Source organism: Pseudoliparis swirei, chromosome 6 (assembly GCF_029220125.1).
Source record: "Pseudoliparis swirei isolate HS2019 ecotype Mariana Trench chromosome 6, NWPU_hadal_v1, whole genome shotgun sequence".
NCBI lineage: Eukaryota > Metazoa > Chordata > Actinopteri > Perciformes > Liparidae > Pseudoliparis > Pseudoliparis swirei.
In genome coordinates this window covers 19863794-19891465 of record NC_079393.1, presented here as the reverse complement: position 1 = coordinate 19891465, position 27672 = coordinate 19863794, and the positions used below count along the sequence as shown (strand labels likewise).

Below are 27672 nucleotides of genomic sequence, written 5' to 3'. Positions count from 1 at the left end.
TAGAGATGCGTTTCCCTCAGCTGCCACTGTTAGCCCTTTTTTTATTTGGAGGGGTGAAAAAGTAAGTAATGGCGAGAGCGAAGAGGCGACTGTGGAATTCAATTCGATCCGTTACCGGAAACATTAGAAGAAGAAAAGAGCAAATATGTGTGTTGTCTTGGTGTTTATTGCGACATAATGTTGTGTGTAGGCTACAGTGGACCGTGAACATATTCTGTATATGATGTTTTTTTATTATTTATTACGACCTTTTATCATGTCGTATTTGGGCAACAACGTTTGTTTTTAATTCCATATTAATATTTCATCATAAGCTTATTGAGCACCATCAATCCCAAAATTAGGAAATTATAAATGGCTAGATACGCCAGACATATTAAAAATATGGGCAAATGAAGTTGTGTGTGACTGAGAATAATGATGAGTGGTGTCTGCACGTTGCAATGTGGCTGTTTGCCTGAATTCATTTAAATGTAAAGTTGCACCTTTGACATCTGTGATCATTTTTTTTGAGTGGTCATGTTTTAGAAAATGTTACCTGTTTTTTTTTTTTTTTACTGTCACCTGTGCAGAGTGGCATAGCTACTTCCAAAGCCCCCCCTTACCCTCTGCCCCCTCCTTCCTCCTGTTTCCAAATGCTCTCCTTTGAAGCGATGATGCCCCATCTGTCATATGTGAGCAAAGCGAGAGCATGCTCTGCTCTTCTCAATTACTGAATTCTCCTCATGCCAGCTCCGGTGGGACAGGAGGAGGAGCAGGTGGGTGGCAGTCAGTTCGATCAATCAACATGAAATATTCAGCTTTGAATATACACATCATTTACTGCTGCTGCCGCTGTCCTTGTTAGAAACACCCCAAAAAGAGTTGGGGCGTTTGTCTTAGGCGTTTTGCAAATTGGGGTCATGTGTGCGCTGTGACATAATTCCTGATGACAAATTGGGCCTGTGTAAGTTCAGGTGACACCGTCTTTAAAAAAAAGGTCTTTTAAAAACAACAACAACAACATGTATAGCCTGTTTGGAGATTGAAATGACGATCATCGTAACTGAGAGGATATTAAAGAGAGGGAGGGTGGGTGGATGAAACTGTATTTAATGTAGCGCCACAGCCGTTTTCTCATTATGCTGCAGTAAATTCACACAGCTTACATGACAAAGCTCTGCTTGGCAACTTTCTCCCCTGATAGAGGCACTTGTTTGAACATGAGGCTCATGATTTGAATATCTGTAATCCACGCTGAAATCAAGCAAATCAACAGGCCAGATGAACTTTTTGGCACCCTCTCACCACCACATTGTGAAGGATTTTCTCCCCCCCCCCCCCCCCCCCCCCCAAAAAGACTAAGATAACCTAGATTTAGGTTTAAGAATCCCTTGAAAACAATGAGAAAAAAAGAGGCAAAAGTTATGTTATTTGTCTCTCCCATGCGAGGCCGCAGAAATCCTGGAACTTTGAAATCTTATCAGAGAAAAATCTGAACCTTTCAAATCACTGACAACTCTTCAGGAAACATTTAATCTCCTCAGTGTCTGCCTAGTGATAATAATATCTCTGATGTTGCCTCATGAAATTCGCCCGAGTACCATGGCCTTAAGTATTTGAGCTATGAGGCAATACGGTGAAAAGCATAGCCTCCTCATATGAGAACACAACAGTGAATAATTAATAACCTTGCTCCCAATTCCAGGAAAACAATAGCATATTGTAGGAACACCGCGGTAATTTAACTAGAGGAGAAGAAAAAAAAACTTCGACAAAATGTGGAATGCATCGCCATTGTTTGAAAAGAATGTCTGCACGAGTTTTCGGTCTGCTTCTTGTAGTCACCGCAGCGCCGCTCACTTTTCATACTGCCGGGCTGCATGTGTACTGTAGTGTTGCATGCTGTATGATATTGTAGTGTAAAATGTTGTTTGCCTTTGAGATTAATCAGAACCCATTAAACCACCCTTTCTCACCTGCTGGCGGTGTGTGAGGTGGAAGTGCACATGCAGGAAGCTCTTTTCCACAGGCCTCCTCTCTTGGCTGTCAGCTCCCATTAAGGGGGAAGGTGTCATATCTGTAACACAGCTGAGTGCAGATGGCAGAGTGGAGGGGATGGCTCACCGATTTAAACAATGATTAATGAACAGAGATGGAAAACAAATTACATTGGACTATTGGAGGCAGGGAATTGTTTTTATGAAAATGTTAATTGTGTCTGCCAGGCTGATACCAGCAGTGGGGGAAGGGTGGAGTGAGGGCAAAGCAGGGAGGCTACCAAGGGGCTACTGATAGGACGTCTACTACTCCCCTGGCTCAGATTATCGGCATGTCTCAGCATGCGATGTTTAATACCTTACCTTGGCTTTAAGACCTCGAATGTGCCATAACTTTCAAGGTTTGGCTTTTTACGATGAACCCCGTGAAGAATTGTCGCCCACCACTGCACCAATTAGCGTTATCTTTAATAATAAGTGGTTGTAAGTGACGAGAGAAGACGCCCTGTTCTAGTTGTAATTATTGCAGGCGGGTGCAGCTGCACTACTTAGGGAGATGATGATAATTATTTTTCATCTTTTTTTTCATTGCGGGTTGATTATTTAAGAGCATCATACACTCATCAGAGTAATCAGGAGAGAGTGATTAGTAAAAATCCACGAGGCTAACAGCTGCCACATTAAACACTTGCCTCTGTTGCCAACACACCGAGTCAGAGCCCTCACACAGGACAAGACACCAACCGAAAGCACTTCACCTTCAACTCCGCGACCACATGTGTTTGTTAGAAAGTCAACGCTCGAGGCGCCCGGAGAATTAGAGTAAAGAAGAGGGCCCCGTGAAGAAGAGGGCGTGTTGTTGTCCACCAAGGTCAATCTTCAATGCTTCAATTCACAAGTGCAGGAGTGCGCTGAGGGGGGAGTGCGAGTTTGATATGGCATTTCTGAAAGTGTGGGAAAATAGAGACAGTTACTGCGCAGTGACCTTGCCCTCCTCCGGAATTGTGTTCCATTGTATGAAGATGAGTGACCGGTGAATGCTCCGGCGAGCATCTGTTTGATAAGGCCTGTGGTCCAACACCCAATCCGACGCAACGTCCCAAAAAAACCGGTCTCAATTAGAGGCGTGTGCCGCGGCCATGTCCAGTGTTCATGCTGCGCCGCTTGCCACTGTGTGAAGCCTGCTAAACTAAAAGCTAATTCTCTTAGCCCAGATGTTGCCTGAGCACAGTCCTGGGATCCCACTGGGTTGATGAGCTCAATCAGTGAAATGATGAAAAGATGATTTTGTCCCTGTAATTACAGTGTGTAAACTACTTAGCTAGGATTGCAAAGGAAGTCATTTTCTAATTACGCTGGAACCCCGTTGTCTAATGCTGGATGTTTTGTTGTTTTAGAGAGCGCGGGAGAGAGACACAGAGAGAGAGAGGGAGAGAGAGAGGGATCGAGAGGAGAAATATCCATATGTGTGTGTGTCCGTGTGTGTGTGTGTGTGGGGCAGGAACTTCACGAGGGGTCTGTGCACTGCTGCTGCGGCTGAAAAATAAAGACCATCATAAGGGCAAGATGGCTGCCAAATGAGAGTTCATTGAATTATCAGCCCAGTTAATGTGCCTTGGATTATGCTCTTTGTTTGTCAGTTTTTTTTCCTCCTGTAGATGCCATAGCTTAATGAGATACTGTAAGTGGCATTACCAGACTCCTGCTGGGATTTTGTGATGACTCGTTTAATGACTTTTGTTTTAGTGCCTCCGAGTGCTTTAGCAACTGAAAGTAGACACATCTAGTTTTTCCTCAATTTTTGCCATCTCGTTTGCAAATAGCGTGCAACACAAAAGACAACCTTATGCTTCCATCTGATGCAGCCTTACACCATGTGGATCGGCTGCTCTTGTGCAAGGCGTCCCCTACGCACCCCACACTGTTAACACACCCCGTCGTACGCCAACGCTTTGTTTGGGTCCAGAAAGAACAGGTGGTCTGTGCAAACAAGAGCAACTGTTTACACATTAGTGATTTAAAATACATTCTATATGCACATGTCTGCATGTGTGTGTGTGTGTGTGTGTGTGCACGCCCGTGTGTACGAGAGAGAGAGAGAGAGAGAGACAGCATGTGAGAGTGGGTGTGTTTGCATGTGCATGAGGATGAGTTGAGGAGACAGTGTTTATGTTTCTTTGCGCTGCATTGTCTGTGAGCGCCATTGAAAGCATCGGGGAAGCTCATGCAGTTTATATATATATATATATATATATATATATAGAGAGAGAAATATATATATATATATATATAGAGAGAGAGAGAGAAATATATATATATATATTTATAGAGAGAGAGAGAGAGAAATATATATATATATATATATATAGAGAGAGAGAAATATATATATATATATATATATATATATATATAGAGAGAGAAATATATATATACACACACACTAAACTTTACAGTGCTTTACACTTTGACATCTTTGCTGTCATTAGTGTGATGTGTGACCAGTGTGACATCTGTAAGTTGACCAACTCATACAGGTGCAAACACAGCTGGCCACCACGAAGCAGACCTGCAGCTTTTGTACCCTGTTGCTTTAAGTATGTTGCCAGAGCAACTTGTTTCCCTTGAGTTGCCTTCAATGCCACCAATCAGCATTAGTGACTGAACACACAAAATGAATGGAGAGCCCCCTTTCACTGAACACGTGAAAATAGCTGACTCCCAGATAGCATCGCATCACCGCCGCGCCACATGCACGCCAGATTTATTTTTACAGGGCACGAGCCAGATTTTTGATAGTTGTAAAAGGAGTGGCATAGATTTACTGCATCCACAACAAATGTGTATGTATTCCTTTATGAGTTCTTTAGCTATTACTCACAAGGAGCTAGTTTGTCAGTGCTGTGTGTGCTCTTTCTGTGCTCTGTGCTCCCGCAGTAATGAATGGTGCTGGTTAGACTATTCTGTCTCCGTCAGGCTTTTGGGGGGCCTACAGAGAAGCTCCTATAGGGTTTCATTAATCTGGCTGTCAGAAAGTATATGGGTGCTATCTTTTGTACAGGTCATGGTGGGCAGCTGTGTTACCACTGCCCTCTTCCTCGTTCTGGCTCTTCATCCCCTGACATGGCAGTCCACAGGATGGTTGGCTGGCGGATTTGGTGGGTGGGCATGTGGGTGGAGCGAGTCACAGGGGGCACAATGCATGGCGTGGGACAGTTGCTGTCTGCACATAGGCCTGCTCTGTACTAATGAAGTCAAATGTTGACATATACAAACTGGGACAGTCGAGGGAATTCCAGGAATTCATGCGAAATCTCTTGTTATGTGATTTTGAAGTATAGGCAGAAACCTGACAAATAATCTGACACCACACAGCACGCGCCGTATGAGGTGTGTGTAACGTGTGTCAATAGTGTGAACGAATGACATTATTCTGGGCGTAATTTGTATCATGAATACAGCCATGTATGTATTACAAGAGCAATCAGAATAAACAACCCATCTTTTCTACTTAGTTAGGGAACTAGCTCAACTTTAACTGGTCAAAATTAAACTAGCCATTCTGATTTCTGATTATATGAACACCAGAATATTTCAGGATTTGTTTCTCCCATGCCATGGAACATTGCTGCTCTTGTATAATCATATTATGTGCAATATAAAAAAAAACATGTTTACCATCTGACTTTCATCTGATGTATTTGGTTTGTATGCCCACTCCTATTTCCTACTCCCTAAGAGATAATATTTGTTTCAGGTTACATTAGATAGATCACTATAACTGTTGGTTCCAGCCTCATGCAGCAATTTGTGGTGCATTCAGCTTTCAGCTTAACCATCCACATAAATTATTTATGCTTTTTAACTGCTGTTAAAAAAGAAATATGAAATATGCACTTCTGATCTATAAATTTCATTCTGGTGTCACCGCTCCATAGATTTACAATATTGCCCATCCATCCTAGCTGACATTATGCTGCAACAACAAAGTGAAAAGATTACACTTCCACCCTCCTGTAGATTAAATACTGAAATACAGAGTCCTTAGTCTGGCTGCAGTAAAAAATAACTGCAACCATGTTTGATATTGTCGGATCCGAAATCATCCAGAATGCACAGCTCCCATTCCTGGTTTAATTGTGTACGTGTCACTTTTTTTCTCTCTTTCTTCTTCTTCTTCTTCTTTTATTGGCTGTGCTAAATCACACCTGCTCCTTGCTCGTGTACGCGCGGCCACACCTACGAGGCGCCACTGTGACACGAAGCTTCATAACAATCAAGCCGTCTCTCAATCTGCACTGACGGAGAAACACCTGATGGCCCTGCATACCACTCACACACACACACACACACACACACACACACACACACACACACACACACACACACACACACTCTGGATGAAGGTTTTATGCCTCCGTCTTGTGCTTAGTTAATCAGAGGAATACCACTTTAACAAATATGAAGTGGATCTGGTGTATGCTAATATCCGCCGCTCACTTTCTCCCTGTCAGATATGATTAGGTCAGGCCCGTTTCCTTACATTGATCTCAGTGCAGAGCAGACAGGCTGCTCACACCAGCCACGGCTCTTTATCTGTTTGGTTTGGTATATTTTCATGACTGATTCAGGTTGCTATGGACCATCGGCAGCAGCAGCAGCAGCAGGTGGCTCAGACTCGCTGTCAGATATTTTATCTTGAAAACCTTTATTTACATTTAATCGAGTAGGAGTCTTGGATTCAGGTTGTGTTTAGTTTGGGTTGCTCTTTTGTTCGGCGCCTCAAGCTTTCAGCGAGCTGGCCATCGCAGACGGTTAAGAAAGAGCACACATGCATTGCTAAATAGTTGTGTGTATTACTTTATTTGACCGGAATAGTGCATTTTCATAACATTTCTGAAGGTATGCCAGGCTAATTCTCATCTGTGTTCCCCAGGCAGTTTTTAACGGCACAGATGTCGGGAATAATTGTGTTGGAAATACAATCGATGAGAGCGGTGAAAAGAATATGGAGACACAAAGAGATCCAGCACTACATAGAGATGAGAGACAGTCTGTAACATGAAGTAAAAATACAAATAAGGCCTGGTGAAGTATTATGTATGGTGACTATTACAAGCAGGAGCATCTCTTACACAGGGAATAAACCAATACCGATACTGGGCCGATATGGACTTGGATAGCTGGATCGAGTATTGATGACAATAAAGCCAATCAATAAAAAAAAGTTTAGTATGCTATACACTATATATTTGAACACTTGAATTGGTTGCTCCTTCAAAAAAATCGATATTTAAATAGTTATTTATGTTAATTAAAAATCTGATTTGCCAAGTTGCTGGTGTGCACATATTTATTCTGATAATAAATAACAATTCAGTAACAACAATTCAGCATTTATTTGTAATTTTTTTTAACAAAGATAATAAAACAATTGGTGTAAGTGAGGATAAAAGGATTATTAATGAAATGCTGCTCTTGGATCGGTGCTCTGGATTGGCCGATACGCAACGGCCATGTTATCACTGCCGGGGCTGAACAAGTCAGATTGGGTCATCTCCGTTTTACACAAAATAGAATAATGACAAATATAACAACATAAAATAAACCTCACTGTTCTAGTGTTCAGGCTCCTAATGTTGTGCAGAAGGATTGGTTGTTTGTTCTTATGTTACCTTAATACAAGAAATGTGCACACAACTATTCAATATTCCAAGTTATTTGATGCTGCAGATGCGAAGCCATTGGAAGTTTAGTATGATCAATCATTATTGATTGGATGCAGCCTTCACAGTGGATACACTGTACAATATTACACATCCAAGGCTACAGTACAGTAATGACATTAATAGATTAAAATGCGATAATAGCTCAAATGACCGTAATCCATGAGAGTTGGCGGGAGGCAGGGGGGGGGGGGGACAGACATTCTTTGACACCCCCTCCCCCTCCCCACCTCACTGTTTTGGTGCTCAGGAATACCGGGTTAAGGAATATGAAGTGGATCTACTGTATTATAATACAATTTACTCACTTTTTTTCTTGTCAGATATGATTAGGCCAAATAGCAGTTACATTTATTCTCTGACACCGCTCACACTTCTGCTGCCAGCCTGCCAGCTTTTTATCTGTGTGGTGGTTGTGTGTACATCTTTTTTTATGACAGTTGCCGTCCAGGATGATGTAAGCCTGTGTTAATTCAGTGCGGACAGTGCCGGCTTTGTTCTGTGCCCTTTGGTGCTGCACTAGAGCTGTGCAGGGCTCGCTTATGTGACCTCTACCATTGTAGCGCGATGTGAATTTGAAGCTTTGTTTTGCTGCTGCAGTTGAATAAAAAAAATAAAAGGGGAAAAAAAGGGGTGGGGGGGAGCATGGCGTGGGAGAAATGAAGCATATTTTAGCTTTCCATTTGTTCTTCCTTTAACTGTAGTTTGCATGTTGTGGATCATCAAGTTGTTTATTTCCCTTAGTACTCCTCTGACATCATTATCCGGGTAAAGGTTTTATTCAAATATGCAATAGACCTGCTGAAAAAGCTTAACTTTAATCTTATTTTTTCTTTGTAAGTGCAGATTTGTGAAATGCAAAGGAAGGGCAAGTAGAGGCAGACGGTCTTTGATGTTTGTGCTGCTTTAGTATCGTGTCTCAGTACAAAATGAGATCAAGACAAAGATACTCACCTCACCCGTTGGTAAAGATGAGTTATTTGTTGAGGAAGCCTTTGTGGTTAGACCTAATCAGCGTTTTCTAGCGTCTGGAACAATAATCTAAAACCACAGGTATACATTAAGACAGGATGACGAGAGTCAGAACTTACTTTGCTCTATTTCCTGACCCATTTGTGGTGCATCACTGGCATTATACAGCAGCTGCAGAAATCCAGATTAACATCGTTAATTGACAGCTCAGAGCCCCACTCACAATATACTCACGTATTCTTGTTCTTTCTGAGCTGGACATTTTTTGTATTGGAATAATGTATTTGTTTTGGCAGAATTACAATAACCTTATGCTCCTTTTGTTTTCTTTTTAGGTCTGGGCTTCAACAAACAGACATTTCATCTGAACAGCATGAGTCCACATCCTGTTTCAACTGAATAAGTACAAACAGTCAGCAGTTCACTGGTAACCTTCCGATCGTCCCACACAGACACCCCCTGACCACCATACTGTAACATCAGCCAGTGCTTGAAAGAACAGCTTCATTACCCCGTCCACCCACCCAATTAGGAGCCAGATGGCGCTTCTGGCCAATCAAATCATGGATGCAAGGATTCTCAGCAGCATGAACGGGAGAGCAGAGCTTTCCCAGTTCTTGAGAGTCACCAATCAAAGCATCGTCTCCCAGGTACATTCCACCCAGGAGGACAGTCGCAAAAACAGGAAGTACCCCTGCCCGCTGTGTGGGAAGCGCTTCCGCTTCAACAGCATTCTGTCCCTTCACATGCGCACACACACCGGCGAGAAGCCCTTCAAGTGCCCGTACTGCGACCACAGGGCTGCCCAGAAGGGCAACCTGAAGATACACCTTCGTACTCACAAGCAAGGCATTCCGGGTAAAGGCCGCGGGCGGATTAGAGAGGAGAATAGATTGCTCCACGAGCTTGAGGAAAGGGCGATAATAAGGGACAGGCAGACGCGCGCCGGTCGCGTCGGCCAACAGCAAACATCCAATATGAACCAACTTCAAAAGCCCCAACTGCTGCAGACCCTCCCGACACAACCGCCATTCTTAACCATGTCTGCTGCTGCAGAGAGCCAGCCGCACACATCCACGTCTCCTAAGGTGACTCCCATCCACGAGGATCCCATCCAGGCCCAACCCATCGGCTTCCGCTGCTCATTCTGTAAGGGAAAGTTCAGGAAGCAGCAGGAGCTCGAGCGCCACATCCGGATTCTACATAAACCCTATAAATGCACCTTGTGCGAGTTCGCGGCCTCACAGGAGGAGGAGCTCATCGGCCACGTGGAGACGACGCATATAACCGCCGATTCGGCATCAGGGCAGAAGCCCACCATGGGGACCGGTGACAAGAAGAGGCCCGCTGGCGAATTCCCCTGCGAGGTGTGCGGCCAGACGTTCAGCCAGGCCTGGTTCCTGAAGGGTCACATGAGGAAACACAAGGACTCCTTTGAGCACTGCTGTCAGATCTGCGGCCGTCGTTTCAAGGAACCCTGGTTTCTCAAGAACCACATGAAGGTCCACCTCAATAAGCTGGCTGCCAAGCGTAACCTCCCGGCTGAACACGAGACCTCCGTGAACATGGAGAACCTGACACAAGACCACCAGAGCAACCTGTACTCGCAGTACATCACCCGCATCCACAACAGGTTCCTCACGGCCAAGAGAGCCGACCATCAAGTGTACAACCAGCTGCTCGCCACAGCTGGCGTGGACATGAAGGTGAAGGAGATGTTAGGGAGGATGATTTCCTCAGGTCCAGGCCCTTTGACTGATGCAGAGAGCTCCTCCTTACTGGGTTTAAATCATCTCCACCCTCCACTGAGCTCCACTAGCATGGACTATCTGCAGAAGGTTATGTCTAACAGAGATGCTCTCACCACTAGCAGCAGCAGCAGCAGCTACCCAGGGTGGCAGATCATGACACCGGGGCTGCCAGTTGAACAGCAACTGTTCGGTCTTAAAGACCAGCAGCAGAGCTCCTCCTACCTGCCCGAGAGATGCGTCCCCGCCGACGATGGCAAAGTGGGTCTCGGCGACCCCGACGCGAAGGCCAACAGCAGAGCCGGTAGCCCTCGCCATGGGCAGAAAGAGATGCTCACAGAGACGGGGAGCTCCCACTCTGGCAGCGGCCTCGACCATCGACCGCAATCCTCCTCTCCGGCTACAGGTAATTGGAAACATGGAAAGATCTATTTTCAGAAGTTTTTGAGTAGCAGGATAATTTATATAAATATATATATATAATATATATAATCTATATATATTATGATTATATATATATGTATATATAATATATATATACATATATATATAATATTTATATATATATATATATAATATGTATATATATATATAATATATCATGTATATTTTCGTGCTTTCTACAAGTTCGACAACATCATCAGGGTCGAACAAATGACACTATTAATTGCATTATGGGAACTGTAAGATCGAGTGTTTATGGAGCTTAAACCCATACTACGATTTAAAAATATGAATATCTCTTCTTCTGTTGCTTCGATTTTTTACCGTTATTTATTTGATTATTTGTAACTTTGTTTTGGTGAATTCGTATTACTTAAATTGACAGCAGAGACGCAGAGAGGCAGGGAGTCACCTGGATTCCAACCAGAACAGTTGACATGGTTTTTATCTTTGTCTTGCAAGTGCTCCTTATTAACAAATTGAATCCCCGTTTCTCAGGTGTTTTTGCTAAGATGACAGTGCTCGAATTAAATCAGCTTAGAACACCACAACAAAGGAAACAATCAGTGCATCTCATCGTTTTGTCTATATGTTTTCCTCTGAAAATGGGAGCACAGCAAGCGAAGTGACAGCTGTGGCCTCGTCTCTCTTCCCACTTGGTGGAGGTGGACATGAAGCGCAGGGTCAGCAACAGCAGCACAGATATTACTGTCATGTGCGAGGACTTTGTCTTCCTTTAAGAGATAATGGCATCATGTTGAATTGTAGGGATAATTAGTACCCTCTATTTTATATCCGTCACATCCCCACCCCTTGCCTACGGGGGCACAAGATGTTAATGCATGCCATCTGGTGTTTTTAATGATTTGATATATACCACCCAGTGATTTTTATGATTTGATCTACCACCTGGTATTTTTATTGATAGTCTTCTGTTCCACCTGGTGATTTGGATGATTCGGCTCTCTGGGTAAATGTCTTTCTTGTCATGGCATCCTGCTAACATGTTATCATGAGCCTAAATTACTGCTATAACAGTGTTGTTAAGAGAAGAAAAATAAACCCAAACTTTTCTTCTGTTTCTTCATCAGCTTACGACTGTGGTTATTTTCCACTGGAGTGCTGCTGTTATGTTCGTCCAAGTCTGTTCTTGTGGGATTTGATCCAGCATCCTCTTAAATGATGGCCGTATAGCGGAGATAAATGGATCAGGTCTAATCTCATTAGATGTTTTGTTTTCCATATTGTAGACACATACTGCTATCTGCATATTTACATGTAAATGCTCGCCGTCTAAGGCCAAATCCCTCTCTGGTTGCTCTTTAAGAAACATATTCACACTCTGTTGTTTTTACTTTCCCTCTTCTCCCCTATCTCCAACACCATACGGTGTCACTTGCAGACACATTTATGATAGCTGGCTAGCTGAGGATTTGAGTGCACACAGTTCTGGGATGGCACATTCAGTATCAGACTCTAATTTCAGTCAATATTAAGCATGGAAACTAATTCATTGTAAAGGTCAGGCGTCATTGCTTTAGTCAATGATGGATCCGGCAGGCTCTCGCTCCCCCTCTCCTCCTCTCCTCTCTGTTCTTAGTCTTGTGTAATGGTAGACTCACTCTGGGGGCTTAGCACCGCATTGTTTAGCTCTGACAATATATCCCAGAGACCTCTGCAGCTGCTCCCTGCGCTCACAATGACAGATTAATTAACACAATCACACGCTGCTGGCCCTGGCTCAACACACAGGTCTGCTGCGGGACAGATAGGTAAATCCTACACATATGGAGAACACGCACCACTTGATGAGGGTTTAATAACAGGGATACATTTTTTTCCCCCGGAGGTGGGGGGGGTTGTAACTGATCAAGTCTGTCTGTGTCGATGGTTGGACGTGGAGGAAGAGCGAGGGAGAGTGAGTGTTTTCTAATTCAGAGATGCTGAGGAAGAATTACCACTGCCAGATGTTCAGCTTGAGGAACATTGATTAGTCCAGAATTACTGGCTGCATTATTCATAGTCAGCCTATGGTGGTCATGAAGTTATTGATGTTCTCAATATGGATAGCAAATATAGTACAGTCATGGCTGTCAGGGTGAGAGACGGCGTCTTTTGCTCGATACATTCCAAATACAGTGCTGGATTTAGATTTTTAACTACGGACGGCCGGCATTTGAAATTAGAAATTGCATTTTTTCGATTTCAATAGAAGGCGCGTGTCAGGAATGACTTCTCTCAATATCTCACCAGGACTGATTTGAAAATGCACTTTGACTTTAATTATAAGCGGGAGTATACGACTAACGACTCTTCTTGAAATGATAGACTAATGAAGGGTGCACGCTACAGGCCTCTGACCTACATTGGACCAGTTAGATCCCGGCTCAGAATAAAAACATGCTTAACAAACATAAAATGCTCTGACAGTTATTAATTAGACCCATTCAATACTCTTAACCTTAAGGTCAATGAGCAGACACCATGTAATGATGTTGTCCCCACATGTGTTTTGTCCCCTTTTTCTTTGCCTTTAAACTTATTTTACTGTAAACGCGACGGCTAAGAAATGATAAGCGTCCGTAAAGCTGCGACTGGTAATACGAGCAGAAACACAGATAAAGCGAGCCGCTCTACAGTGTCACTTCCCACTTGGCTGTTCCAGTTACATCCGTCTCTTCGTTGTGATTGCTGACAGTAAAAGCATCTTTTAACCGAACGGGTCCTCATCTAACTCGGCCCTGTGTCTGGCTCGACACATCCGGCTCTTACTCAGAGATCTGTCTCACTGGTTTGTCGGTACTGATTACCTGTTGGCTTTTCTGTCTCCCTGTCACTTCTGTCTTTTAATCCTCTTTTTAATTATTATTGCAGATATGAGGCTCAAATTAAGCTCAAAATGCTTGTTTTCCTAGCATGCAGATAAAAAGATTTACCCAGGGAGTTCTGAACACCTGCCTTGAAATATTGTTCCACCATCTCCTGAATGCCATTTGGCTTAATTGACTTGGAAACGTCCCAAATGCGTCATTGACTATGTGGTCTAATTAATATTAATAATATATGCTATTATAAACATCAAAGAACATCTGGTGCCCCTGTCTTGTGTGTTACTCCCTCTCCCTCTCTCTGTTTCATCTTAAACCAAACCAGACCCCATGTACCTCTGCTTTGCATTTCAGGTGCTTGACTGCATAAAGAGCCAACACCTGACTGTCTATAGAGTTTGATATCTACAATATAACTGCCAAATGCCTATGTAAGCATATCGCATGTGAGCCCGTGATTGCATTGACGGTGATGTATGGTTGTAAATCTTAAAGCTTATTTCCATATGAAATGAATCACTCGTCCGAGCCCAGCTGCATGCTTTTGCCATAGACAGGGCTCACTTGAGGAATTAATTTATTTATTTACCTTTCTCCTCTGCCTTTCACATCCAGTAAGGGCGGATAACTCATACGCATCACTTCATTAGTTGCTCTGCATTAGGTGAGAGAGGCTGGGCTTTGTAATGATGCAGTAATTGGAGTTTTGGGTTGATAAATCTAAGCTCTAAAATTACTCCCCTCGCATAATGTGAGCCTCGGCAGTGTAAGTAAATCTTAAACTGATTAAGTTAGCATGAACCAGGCAATCACAAAGATGGCACCCGTCCAAACGAGGACAAGAAATAAGCAGTCTTCCTTCTTTGTGTTGTTTACAGCGCTCATGTAGGCTGGCAAATGGGTTTAGGAAGGTCCACACTGAAAGATGAGGTCAGATATGTGTTTTCTAGATTGGAAGCTGGCCGGTAATGTCATCGTAATTTAAGCCACAGAATAATTGAGATGTATGGCGCGTCTGACACGAGTTCCATTAAGCTGTTTGGATTTTTATTTTTTTATTTCTTACTGGAGACAAGGGTGTGGCACCGTTGAAGTCTGTTTCCCGCTCTCACACAGACACGCACGTCGACACGCACGCTCAACACACGCACACATTGAAGCAAACACACTGTACACACTGTAGACACACACACACAGTGCAAACAGGGGCGACTGCCTTCAGTTCGGGGCCATGGATTTGACATTTCAGCAGTGATTTTTACTATTTCATCAGGTTCAGCTATTATTTAGGTAATATGTGGGCTTTATTTTATGTTTTCTGTACCTTTGAAAAGTCAAAAAGTCCAAACTAGCCCTTCTTTTACTACCATTTACCTCACAACGGTGGTTTTTCTATTAAAGTTGGAAAGAAAGTAAAGTAACAACTACAGATCATTAGATTTGGATTTACCTCAGAGAATTACCTCAGGGTCAGATCTTGAGGTGTATGAAATTGATATTTCTCTGGCGGGGATGAATCATTGTTGTAACTCAGATATTAGTCCATTAAAGAAGAACAATAAGGCATCACTATGCATAGAATTAAATTAATGGTGGTGGGTTTATCTCCCAATCCCAGACGCATCCCTAAAAGACACAGTATAATGTATGACCTGACCTTCAAATGCCAGGAGAGTGTTGAGCAATAAACTGCCAATATTTGTGGCTTAATGGCGTCGGATGACTTTTACTGTAATTGGAATGGCAGCAAAACAGCTGGGCTGTTTAAAGACAGTGCAAGGCTGAGGTCTCAGACAATCACTAACTCAAAATGGTCACAGGGAGTGTGTTTAACCCTGGAGGGAGTTCCTGTGATAGCTATAATGATTAAACTGTAGGTAAACAGAGGGAAGAAGACATTTAAATTACCTTTAATTAAAAGTTATGGTGAGCAGGATCACATCTCGTCTCCACACGGATATTTTTCATCGGCTAAAAGGAGAAAAATTACCCGTTGTCATTCTCCACAATAATACACTTTGTACTTTTTTGAATTATGGCTCCAACACACAATTTTGAAGCAAAAAAATAAACTCAGCGACAGTACATGGTGCGGTTAATCAGAGCCGCTCACATGTTGGACTTCGTTATTTTTGACTGGGGAACCCACTTACTGGTTTTGATGGAATGAGGTTCTTGTCTGCGACATCTGCCTCGTTCTCCTTGCTCTGAATTTGACTGTTTATTATTTCCGGAAGAATCTTGTTTGGTGTTAACATCTTTGGGTGTATTTATTGCACATGGTGGTGGCGTCCATACTGTAAAATGATGGATCACTGGAGCTGAAAGCTGATTACAAGCTTGATTTACTGCAGGGCAGCGCTTAAATCATTCAACTCAGCCTGGTGTGGGATTGCAACATTTTTCATGTTTAGACAACGGTTGTTGGTACATACTTTTCTCAGAACAGAGTGCTCAGTATGACTCATATACGCACAGTTTCCTAATTTGATTTGGATTGTGGTGTGTCTTGGCTGTCTTTGTCTGTGTTAGGTGAGAAAGTCTACAGGTGTCCACTCTCCAGCGACTACACCGCTGCACAGACAGCCTCCCTCGGCTTCCATCTGGATCGCTACCACTTCCCCCACTGGCAAAACGGCAAGGATCTTTCTTCCCCACTGCAGCCCACCAGTAGCAGCAGCAGCTCCAGCCCCAACCCCAAACTCAGACCCAGATCCAGGGAGGACTGGAGCCCAGCCCACTATCTCGGTGAAAATGCCCTGCTCATCAACAAGCAGCCTGAGCTCGCTGACAAAGAAGCGAGTGTCGAGGGCTCTTCCCCGGCTCTAACCAGGAAGTCCCAGTATGAGCCTTTAGATTTGTCTTTCAGGCCAGAGTCTGCCATGTCTCATTCAGGCATGTCTCCGGCTGTACTGGTTCAGATGGCTGGCATTTTCAGCAATGGACTCTCCTCCTCCGTCGCACGCCGACTACAAAGTTACTCCAACGCTGCGGCTGAACTCGGCGTGAAACCTGCGTCCCAGTGTGACCTTTTGGTGCAGGGAACAAGAGAGGAGATGAACGCACAGGACGCCGGCTCCACGTGTCGCGACGGCGAAGGTGAATTTGAGAAATCGGAGCTCGGGAGGGGGGACGAAGATGATGCCAAGTGGATGATGCTGAAAAATACTATCCTGGAGCCCGAGGAGCCGGATTTCCAGAGTGCTGGCGAGAAGAAGCACGACAAGCTGGGACTTTGGGGCAGAGCTGCGTCGGATTCTCCCATCTCCTCTCTGGAGAACTTGACTCCAGGACAGGCGGATCAAGTCCAGCAGCAGGGCGGCCTCCTCTCCTTCTTCCGATCCCAGGCCAACCTGAGCAGCGTCCCTGCCGGCGCCCACAAAGGCATTGGGAACGACTTTGGGAACATGGAGAAAGATGTTGCATCAGGTGAGCATGGATGTTAAATTCACCTGTCACTGTTATCAAGATGAAGCCAGAGCGGCCTTAGGATTTGAAGGCATCTACTGCCACCTAGTGGACACAAGCTGGTCTTTGCGCTTTATTTTATTTGTATCTGGTTATCTCCTTTCAGATGCTTTGTGCCACCCCATCTGCATGTGATAGCCCGCTGCAGATGGCCATATAACAACATTACAGTTGGCTTACTTAATTCTAACTATAAATGTCTGACTAACATGTGTGACAAGGATGTTACAGAAATGTAACACAAAAAAAAGTTGTTGGCAGCATCTCCACCACCACCACCTGAGCGCGGAAGTGTAAAGAGTGAGTGTGAATGCGCAAGTAACTCAAGCCAATTACAAACAACACACCTTCCTTATACTTGTAGCACTTCAGTTTTTTTGTATTTTCTATATCTCTGATCTCAAATGAGAGCTAAAGAAGACACAGGTGTGCGACACTGATTACCATACACTTTAAAGGATGATATAATCTCCTTGTGTGATAGGTTACAAATCACCCAAACCAATGGAAACCCACTGATGGAGAGGCTTAAACTCTTGTGCTGGTGTGATATGCTCGCTGAGTGCAGATTTAATAATGCTGTCTCTCCAGAGAGGGAATCCAACAGCTGGGGTCTTTGATATGCATGTATTATGAGTGCAACATGATACACCTTCCCTCTGATCCCCCTCTTATTCAGAAACTCAATATGTTCATGTGAAAGACAGGAAAGTGCCTGTCAACTCCATTAGGGATTCACATCTGTTCCCTTTCTTTATGATTCTAACAGCAAGATGTAGTTTTCTATTTAATTGTACAGATGGCTATAATAATATGCCGAAAAAGCACCCCTCTCCTTCAACTCCTGTCACGGCCATCGTACTGTTCATGTTTCTTTCTCGCCTTTGATACAGTTGCTCGAAGTACACACACGAAAAAAGATAGGCATTTAAAAACGTCATAGTTCAAATTGCTCATACCGCATATTATTCTGCGTGTGTGTTTTTTTGTGGGTTGCTCTGAGTTATTTCAAGCATCCCTTTGGTTTGCTGCATATTGATCCTCCGTATATGTCTCCCTCCCTGAGGAGGAAGATGTCATAGACACAATAAACACCTGTCAGTCAAACTGGACACTGAGATGAGTAACTGACATTGAGAGTCCATTGAGTGTCCTCTAAAAGTGAACTAAGCAGGTGGCCCGGCAGGCTGTCCTGTCTGCAGTGCTGACCAGGTGGCTTTGTCACGGGGGCTGTCTCCTGTTGCCCCCCATCCTCTCCATACTGTATGGCACGTCGAGTGGCATGGTGACATATTGCCGGGCAGTTTGGACATGGAGTGATGTGTTTGTGATGACAGTTCAGGTCGGCTCCAATGTGCCAGCAGTGGTAATTGGCCAGATGGTGACCTCTGGTTGAACCTGTCTGCATGCTCATTAGTCTCCCTGAGCCCTCCCCTGTGAGTGAAACAGAAAACGTTCTTCTCTGCACTGCGTGGACTGAACCACTAGATGGCGACATGTACCACTCTATCAGTAGAGCTGGGGCAAAACCTCTAAATGTTTCTGGACCAGGTATTATGTATGGCATGCTCTCATTTTTCACAGGCACAATTAGGGCAACTATTCTTGAGAACACACAGTCATGTGGCGCCACGGGTGCCTCGGGGTGCATCTAACTTTAAACCAGTTAACCAGGAAAGTAAACCAGCCGTGTCTTCGGCAACGTCAGATCAGGCCTCTCAGACGCATGAGAACAAGAGAATATGAGAAGATCAATAAAGAAAGGATTAAGAATGAAAGAACAACGGAAGACAGAGAGGAAGAAAAGGCCCTGATTTGAAAGGTTGAAAGGGGCGAGTCATTATCTCATTGTCTGACCTCTGCATACCCTCCGCGAAGAGGGTGACAGAGAGCGAGAGAAAAAGGAAAGAGAAAAGGAGCGAGAAAGATCACCATAGATGGAGATAGATGGAGCGACAGCGAGGTGAAAGAGGAGCGGTAGTGCGGCTGTCTCCATGAGCAGATGTCGTTTGAGGGCAGCGAGAGGGCAGCTCGGCCAGCCTTTGTGCTGTGCTTCTCCCCATAGAGATAATGAAGGGTGGAGCACTGGGAAGGATGTGCAGTCATCACTCACTGTCTGTGTGCCATCAGAGCTCAGCCCTCTGTCATCCGTCACCATTCAGCTCCTCTGGCCCCCGTCGGCCCCGCCACTGTCATCATGGTCATTATCTCAGCCTGTGACACACAACACACTCTCACCGCACACACACACACACACACGGGAATTCATGCGTACAGGTGCAAACATATACATGCGTACAAACTAACGCAAATATGCACTGACCTTTCTGATATAGTGACGATACAATATTTGAGTTTGAATGCCAATAGCAAACTAAAAGTGGTTTCTCTACATTTCTCTGACACAAAGGAAGCCAACGTTCTCAAATGTTAAATATAGGTTAAACGCAAGCCACCAGAAGAACTTTGCGAAAATGAAAGTCAAACTTTGGCATTCAGTAAATATGTTTAAAGCAAAAGGTTTCACAGTAGTAGGCTGTGGGCCATGTCTCAAAACCTGGATGCCGATGTTTTGTTATTTGATCCCATAAACACTCAACAATTGAGCAGAGATTGCCAAATATTGTTCGGCATACATGACTTCAGATTACACAAAATACATTAAAAAAGTCTGTCCCAAGGCAGAGAAACAGGTGAAATCCCTGATATCTCTGGATCTCTTTAAGCAAACCACACACACACTCTATGTCATCATCTTTTGACAACTAATGTAAAAGCTAATATGGCTTTTTTCTTTCTTTTTTCACTTCCATTCACTGAAACTGTCTGGACCTCACTTTGATAACCTCAGATTTTTTAGAATATAGTCTAATCAGAAGTTTATAGACGGCTCCTGTGCTACTCATGCATGTTGTTTAGTTCACAGCTCTGCTTAACACAAGAGAAAGGAATAGTTTGACGTTTTGGAATACAGTTTTTTTTGTTTTCTTGCTGACAGTTAAATAAGAAGACACCACTCTGTCACTTTGTACATTAAATGTGAAATTACAGCCATGATGAGGTGAGCATAGATAGCATAAAGACTGGAAATAGGAAGCCTGGCTCTGTCTGAAATCTGCCTAGTAACAGCACCTCTTACACTCACGAAAAAAACATTAGATTTCCTTTGTTAAATTTGTACATAAACCTGAGAAGTAAAAAAACAACACTGTGGTTTTACAGAAAGTTACGTACTGGACACTTTAATGGTGATTTAGCTAAAAAAAAAAAAAGGAAAGACATTTGAGGAGGCAAGAAACACAAGTGGTCAAATAGTTTTACGGTTTTCTAACAAACTCTGAGGTTAGCTGAACGCTTTTTGAGAGTCTAAGATCAACGATGGAATTACAAGCCAAACTATCTACAGTAAACACCATCACAGTTCATGACTTCCTGGTTCATCTGTGACCGAGCGTACATGCTGTAGTTGTGCAAGTTTCCTGTGAAAGATGATCTGGCTGTACTGTTAGCTTGTTTACAATCTGTCTCACTGTCTGACTGCCCGTGTTTCTTGTCTGACTTCGTTATAGTGATGTTGCCGTGCTCCCAGATCTCAGCAATAACTCTGGTGAGTATAATGTTATCATAACAGATGCAAATGGTGGCCAAAATTACACAAAACCCAAGTTGTAATAAACCAGAACTGTCCCTTAATGCAGTCCAATGTCAGTACTACACAGAGTCAAAGTCAGTCATCACTCATCCTGTTCTTCCTTCACTCTTTCTCTCAACACCATACAATTCCACCCCTCTCATTTCCTGTGCAGTCTATTTTGTGCATCCGTGTGTGTGTGTGTGTGTGTATTTGTATTTGAGTGTGTGCGGCTGCTCTGAAACGGTGGCTGGAGCAGCCTATGAATGGAGAATCATGTGGTGAAGAGATGGATGGCTCCGAGCCCACTGCTGTCTCCTCTAATTGTAAAATATTAGTTACATTAGACTGTGGCCTGTGATTAATGGAACTTATTTGGAGGTTGCCCTCTCCTGGACCTCCCCTCTCCTCTGGTGGGAGGGAAGGAAGAACAGTCGACCCAGGGAGACGATGGGGGAGAGAAAGAAAGGCGAGGGGGCTGACAAGCAGGGCAACAAGCGACTGATGCAAACGCGAGACCTTTTGGCTTATTATTAACTGACTTTATGAACGTGTAATGGGCTTCGGGATCGTTCACATCGACTGAGTGCATTTACAAGATTTTAACAAGATTAAGGTAAATCTGCTCAGTCTCTCAAGTTACAATGGACATGTATAATTTTGGGAAAGTGGAATTTTTCCGTTTCCTATATGCATATTTAAGTAAAACAATAGGTGAGATTAAAAGATACACAGTATCAGATAATTGTAAAAAAAATTCTATGCACCCCTATTTCCTATTTGATCCTTTTCTATTAATTGAGGCTTAAAAAAGAGACATTTGAGTTTAATACCACAGATTGCGCTGTACCTGGATTATAACAAAGCTTTTCTTTTACTATTGTTCCTCCCAGGCAGAACCCCCCCCCCCCCCACACACACACACACACACACACACACACAACCAGGCCCGGGGTGGGTAATCGGGAGAATCGGGAGAGTTCCCGGTGGGCCGCTTCACTTCTGGGCCGGTCGAGAATTTTATTTGTTGACATTTGTCACGTTAGTCCATCTTCTCTTAAAGTGGGATACACACGTTCCGCATTCTGACACCGCAGCCTCTGCATGGGTTGTACCATGCGAGGAAGTTCACCCCTCCCAAATAATAGAGTTGGTTCAGTCCATTATGGAACTCAACCAACTCAGTTTGGGAGAGGAGAACTTCACCCCTCCAAAATAGAGTTGGTTCGGTCCTTAGCCGTCTTTTCCAAAAAGTTTTCTCAGCTACGGATAGCTGGGCGGGCCCGACCGCAACGATACGCGTCAGGGAGGAAGGACAGGAGGAAGAGGGCAGGAAGGGCTGAAAAAGCCAGGTTGAAAAAAGGAAAGCCATTGGAGGAGGATGCTGCCAAATGTGCCAAGCTTACCGATTTATTTTCAAGAGGACAAACACAAGTGGCAACTGGTAAAGAGAGACAAAGGCCTAATGATTAGCAACATAACTATTCGGCTAACGTTGTAGCCTTGATTAATATCATTGTAGCGTTGTCAACCTATTCCCAAGCAAAATATTAAATTTAATTAAAATATTAGCCTTTTTATATCACCCAAAATATGGTGATCCATAGACTTTGCAAATATTGATATATACTATTGATATTGAAGTATGCAGTAATATGACTTAATTTTTCTTTGTAGCTTCGGAGCAGCAGATAAGACAGTCTCCTGCTGAAAATGATGAGCCTGACATTTGCAATGAGGAGGCCATGACTACAGGGACAGGTAGAGAGGATAACAGTGGACACTATATGAATTAAAGTTATATATTCTAAGAAAGAGCAGTACAGTACTTGATGAACCAATATGCATTGTTTGCTCAGAAGTGGGTGTAGTAAAGGAGTAAATCACCACTATATAATACTCATGCAGAAAAATGATAATGACCATGACCATGACGGCCCCCATGAGGTCTCACTCCAACAAATCTGGCCTACTGCCTCATCTGAGTCTGACACCCCTGCTATGCCCTTCTGCCTTTTTTAATGTTGTGCATATTTTTTGTTAACTTCTCATCTTAAGTGGATTATTATTGTTGTATTTAACCGTTACATTATTTGTTGGACCATGGTATTAATAAAAGAACTACAGGATAGTAAGAGCTGAACTGTTGCTTCATTTATCCAATTTCCACTATACCATGAAAAAAGTGGGCTGGTCTTGAGCCTGAAATTCCCGGGCTGAAAAGTGGCCCCACTCCGGCCCTGCACACAACCCTCGGTGCCATCCTGATGATATTCAGATGTGTCAGGCCGTATCCTCTCTGCCTTGTGTGTGAATGCCTGTGTGTGTCCTTTACGGCCATCAGGTTATTATACACCAACAGATGGAGCATTACCCTTTATTGCTCACACCGTCTGTGAGTTTTCCCACTTTACCCCCCAAAAACACCTTTTTTATGTAGATGTGAAAGCGGGTGTTCAGCCGCGTACAGCTGTCTCGGCTCTGACGAAGAGCACGCTAGAGAGGAAGAGGCGAGGGCGGGGTGAAAAGGCTGAGACAGCTCTCAATTTTTGGGAAGTGATGTCAAATGACATCAGCATATAATGGTTTACTGTAACCATGAATCACAGAGAAACACATTAAAACGTTAGACCGAGGGGGAAAGAGAAAGCCATTATATGAAGTAACATCTCAGAAATAGCAGAGCAGTGAACACGGACACGTGCCTGTCGGGGTGGGCAGGTAAATGAGTCATCCGCAGCTTTACTTTTGATCTTAACTCCACCTTCGGGCTTTGGTGTCATGCTGATTTTTTACTGCGGTCACGCAAACCTCTGGAAGCCATTAGCGGGATGCTTTGTTGTTCGGATATTAAAGGTGCACTCCGTGCTTTGTCATGCAGATTCACATAATTGGCAGCGGAGAGACACAAAGTTTTGGCGCGCCTCGCCTCCCAGCTGCAGACGTCATTCCTCAAGTCAACACGTGTGTGTGTGCGTGTGTGTTTATTTGTTTGTGTGTGTGTGTGTGTGTGTTGGAGGCGAGTAGTCTACATTGTCTAACTTTGCATCATTTTTAACCAAGAGATTGAACAGTCAGTAATCTCACATCAATTAGGGTCATCTTTAGAGGTGGATAGTGAGGTTTCTGTTTTTTAAATTTTTTATTAACTTATTGCATTTAGTAGCATTTCTTAGTGCTTATCAGCATCTTCATGCCTTTCTAACAGGATGAAGAATCTGTGGTCATTTGTAACATTGTAGATGTTATAGCCTAAATATTTTGTGTATCCTTTGTAACGCAATCTGTCTTCGCCAAAAAAGATAAACTTTTACATGATTAAAATTTAACAGGAAATATGTTACGATGCATTAGAACTTGCTGGCCTTTATTATTAAGAAGAAAAAAAAGTCAGCCGGTGACGTGTCACAGTGTTACGAGAACACATGTTTAGACATACAAAATGTTCTCGCCCACTCTAACTAATGGGGAACTTGTGAGACTTTCTCTCCCTCTCTCTGTTAAAGTTTAACTTCTCACTTGATAACATCTGGGAAACATGACCTCTGAAAATACATTAAATATCCAGAATTGTTGTGTCATGTTCACAGAGCGTGTTCTCGATCAGCACCCGGTGGCACGCCACAACGCCACCGACTGTCTCGTTCTGTCAGGTTCTAGTGACGGGGTGAGGCTCAGGCACAGAGAGACAGGCTGGACGCAATATGAATAAAAAAAAGCACTCTTTAATGAGGCAAAACAGTTTACAAAAAACAAGGTCCAAAAGGGGCAGGTAGAGAATTCAGGTTCAGGCAGGATCAACAGGCAGAACCAGGAACACGGACAGGACGACGGGAAAAGGACACACATCTATAGACGATTATCCGACAGGAGACAAGGGAAAGACTGACACAATATATAGGGGGGGAAACACAGGTGTACGACATCAGACTAACGAGACAAGAGTGGCTGAGGGCAGGTGCAGGGAATTAAACAATTAAGATAGAGAAGACACAGAGGAGACATAGGAGACATTGGAGACAGAGGAGACATAGGAGACATAGGAGACACGGAACACAGGAGAAACAGAACAGGGTGTTACAAGTTCTGAGGTGTCGGCCTGTTTGGATTGTGGTCAGCTGGGTCGAGGTTTGAGCTCTGCAACTCTATTAAGTTTGTTTTCTGTTTTCTCTTTCTGCCTTCTTTCTCTTTCCAAGCTCGGAAGCCATTCCAGTGCAGGTACTGCCCCTACAGCGCCTCCCAGAAGGGCAACCTGAAGACCCACGTCCTCTGTGTCCACCGCAAGCCCTTTGACAACAGCCTCTACCCCGACCGCCGCCTGCGCCGCTCGCACACGCCCCAGAGGCCCTCCGGATTGCCTCAGAGCATCCTGGGAGATCATCTCGAGCCGGGAAGAGACCAGATTGGCATGACATCACTCTGTGGGACTTGACTTTGCCACGGCAACAGCAGATACAGACAGTTGTGATTATTGTTTTAGCTTCACCTCGAAGAGGTTAGAATGATTGAAATTGTAAAAAAAAAAAAAAAAAAAAAGAGTTAACAACCAACCTTGATGTACATTCCAGTGTTTACTTGAAGAACCACAGTACGTATTTATCTGTAGCAAAGAAGCTGCCTATAATAATATTAATAAAGTCCGTTGTGATGTGAAAGTGTAGCGAGGGTATTTAGTGCCGTTCATTTCGTCAGAATTGTCCAAACGATTTGCTCGTGTTTACACGCATCTATCAGTTCAACACTTGTCCGATAGGGCGAATGTACCGTGGCTGCCCAAAGCACTTGCTCTTTCATCCAGTAAATATCCTGTGTTACATTTTTGTAAATATTGCTCGATTTCCCTTCCAGTCCAGAAGTCTCGTCTATCTGTCAGGATACGGTGCCAGATGTTCGGGCTTTAATCGCGGCAGATGTAATGAAGTAGAATGTTGCACATCGGAGCGTCCATTCGTTCTGGATTCCACTCCAGGGAGAAAGCTTCTCTCACATATAATTATTGCCCATTAACTCCTATGCTTCATGCCCTCGTGCTGGAACAATGCTCAATTAAGGGGAACCAAGGAAATGGAAAAACTGCAGAGATGCATCGATAGTACATTCGAATGCTTTTTTTCTTACGTTTTTTTGTAAATTGAGTGGAACCGGCCATGTGTGTATGCACCGGATCTGCCCACTAGTATGAAATAGGCCCAATCAACAGGGCTATTGTGCGCTGCCCCTGCCGTGCATGGTAATTTTAGCATGATCTGAGGTGCCTCAGCCTCCTGTGCCAGAAGCCTGCCTGTACACCCAGAGATCACCTTGGGCAGCTGTGTGCCTGTTCAGCCGGGGCCTTGTAGCCACAGCGATGTGACTTTGACTGACAGTCGGCCTGACAACTCCATTCATGCGCCACCTGCTCGCTGTCAATCAGGGTGGCCATCCTGGGGCTATTGACGGAGCTGTCAGCCTGTGTGAGATGTGTCTGTCAAAGCCCACCCACTCTGCCACTGTCTCCACGCCTGGGCCCTCTGACATTCGTTTACTGTCCCCTTTCCATCCCGTCCATCTCTCCCTCTTTCTTCCACTCGGCGTCGGTTCGCCTCTTCCCGGTTTCCCTTCGGAGACGCGCCGGCCCCTTAAGCCCCGATCCAATCACAGATTCTTCGGGTACACGTTTGTCATCCGTAAACCCTCTGGTTGTTGTAATGGACTGCTTCACAAACACAGGTGACTCAGTCCTGATATACATGCAGTCGTATCGCTGCTTCTTGTATTTGTGTGTATCCCGTCAGCGCTCTACGCCACCACTGCTTTCTCGCCTCTCTTTTCCCCCTCAATTTCTCCCCCTGCCCTCTTCCTCCTCCTCATCTGCTCACTCGACTCTTCATCTCTCGAGCTGACAGGTGACAAGGTCTGGGCCTCCAGCTGACTGGCTAATCGGAGACCTGTCATACCTGTCAATAGTTTCTCAGAGCCATGGCGAGCCGGACCAGACCAGCTTGTGATTTGACCAAGGGCACAGAGTTTTGTGCGATTTGAAGAAATGCTCCGAAAACTCACAGCGTTTGTGGACATTCTGTCACTTGAGCCCCTCCAACAGCCCTGTGGATATGGATCATCCCCAAGGCCTCATCCTGTCAAACCTCCTAATTAAGCGCACTTTCCCTTTAAGCAGGGCCTTTAATTAATGCAGGGGAAGTTTGTTAATCACGCCTAACGGTGATGAATGTTTTAGTTAACGTCTCACAACCGTAGTCAATGTCACACTCGGGCTCTGCTGCTCATCGTTCCAGCGTACGGCCCTGTGTTCAGACGCACGCCCGGTGTTGTTTCACGTTTGAACTCGAGGACTCGCCGTGTCACCGCTTCATCTGAAAAGGCAGTTTGCATATTATCGGGTCTTGTCGTGCCTCCACAGCCTGATTGGCTTGACAGACAAGTGAAACACGCAGATGCCGAATTCCTGTATTTTATCCAGCGGAGCTGCGGCTCACCTTGACCTTTTGCTGAGAATGACATCCTGTTTACCTGCAGGAAATCAATCCTCATTCTCTGACACCTATAAATAAGCCTTCTCTGGAGAAAAAGGCAGATATGCTATCTCATAGCATCTCTGATGGCTTGGGTGTTATCTATCAACCCCAGATCAGAATCATCTCATCTTCTGATTGATATTAAGTGAAAGGTTAAGTTCAGAAAAATGCAAATGGCCTCAATAGATATAGCCGTTCTCTCTTTGGCTCTTTCTTTTCTTTCCATTGTGAAAATGATCCCCATCTTCTTGTTTTCCTGTTCTTCATGCTCCTGATTGTTATCTCTCCCGTCATTATTACTCGTTGATTATCAGCAGACCATGTTTGAGGTCTCATTCCCAACCTCATTGAGAGAGGCGGGCCA

The 27672-nt window shown here is 44.1% G+C and overlaps 1 protein-coding gene across 1 annotated transcript; it reads left to right on the top strand.

The window, feature by feature from the left end:
- Nucleotides 1–8772: 8772 nt before the first annotated feature.
- On the top strand, nucleotides 8773–25453 carry LOC130195016 (zinc finger protein 536-like). Its single transcript, XM_056416247.1, has 4 exons — nucleotides 8773–8781; nucleotides 9172–10828; nucleotides 16227–17123; nucleotides 24990–25453. Exons 1-4 carry the CDS (start codon nucleotides 8773–8775, stop codon nucleotides 25223–25225), a joined length of 2799 nt encoding a protein of 932 aa, XP_056272222.1. The 3' UTR covers nucleotides 25226–25453.
- The last annotated feature ends 2219 nt before the right edge of the window (nucleotides 25454–27672 follow it).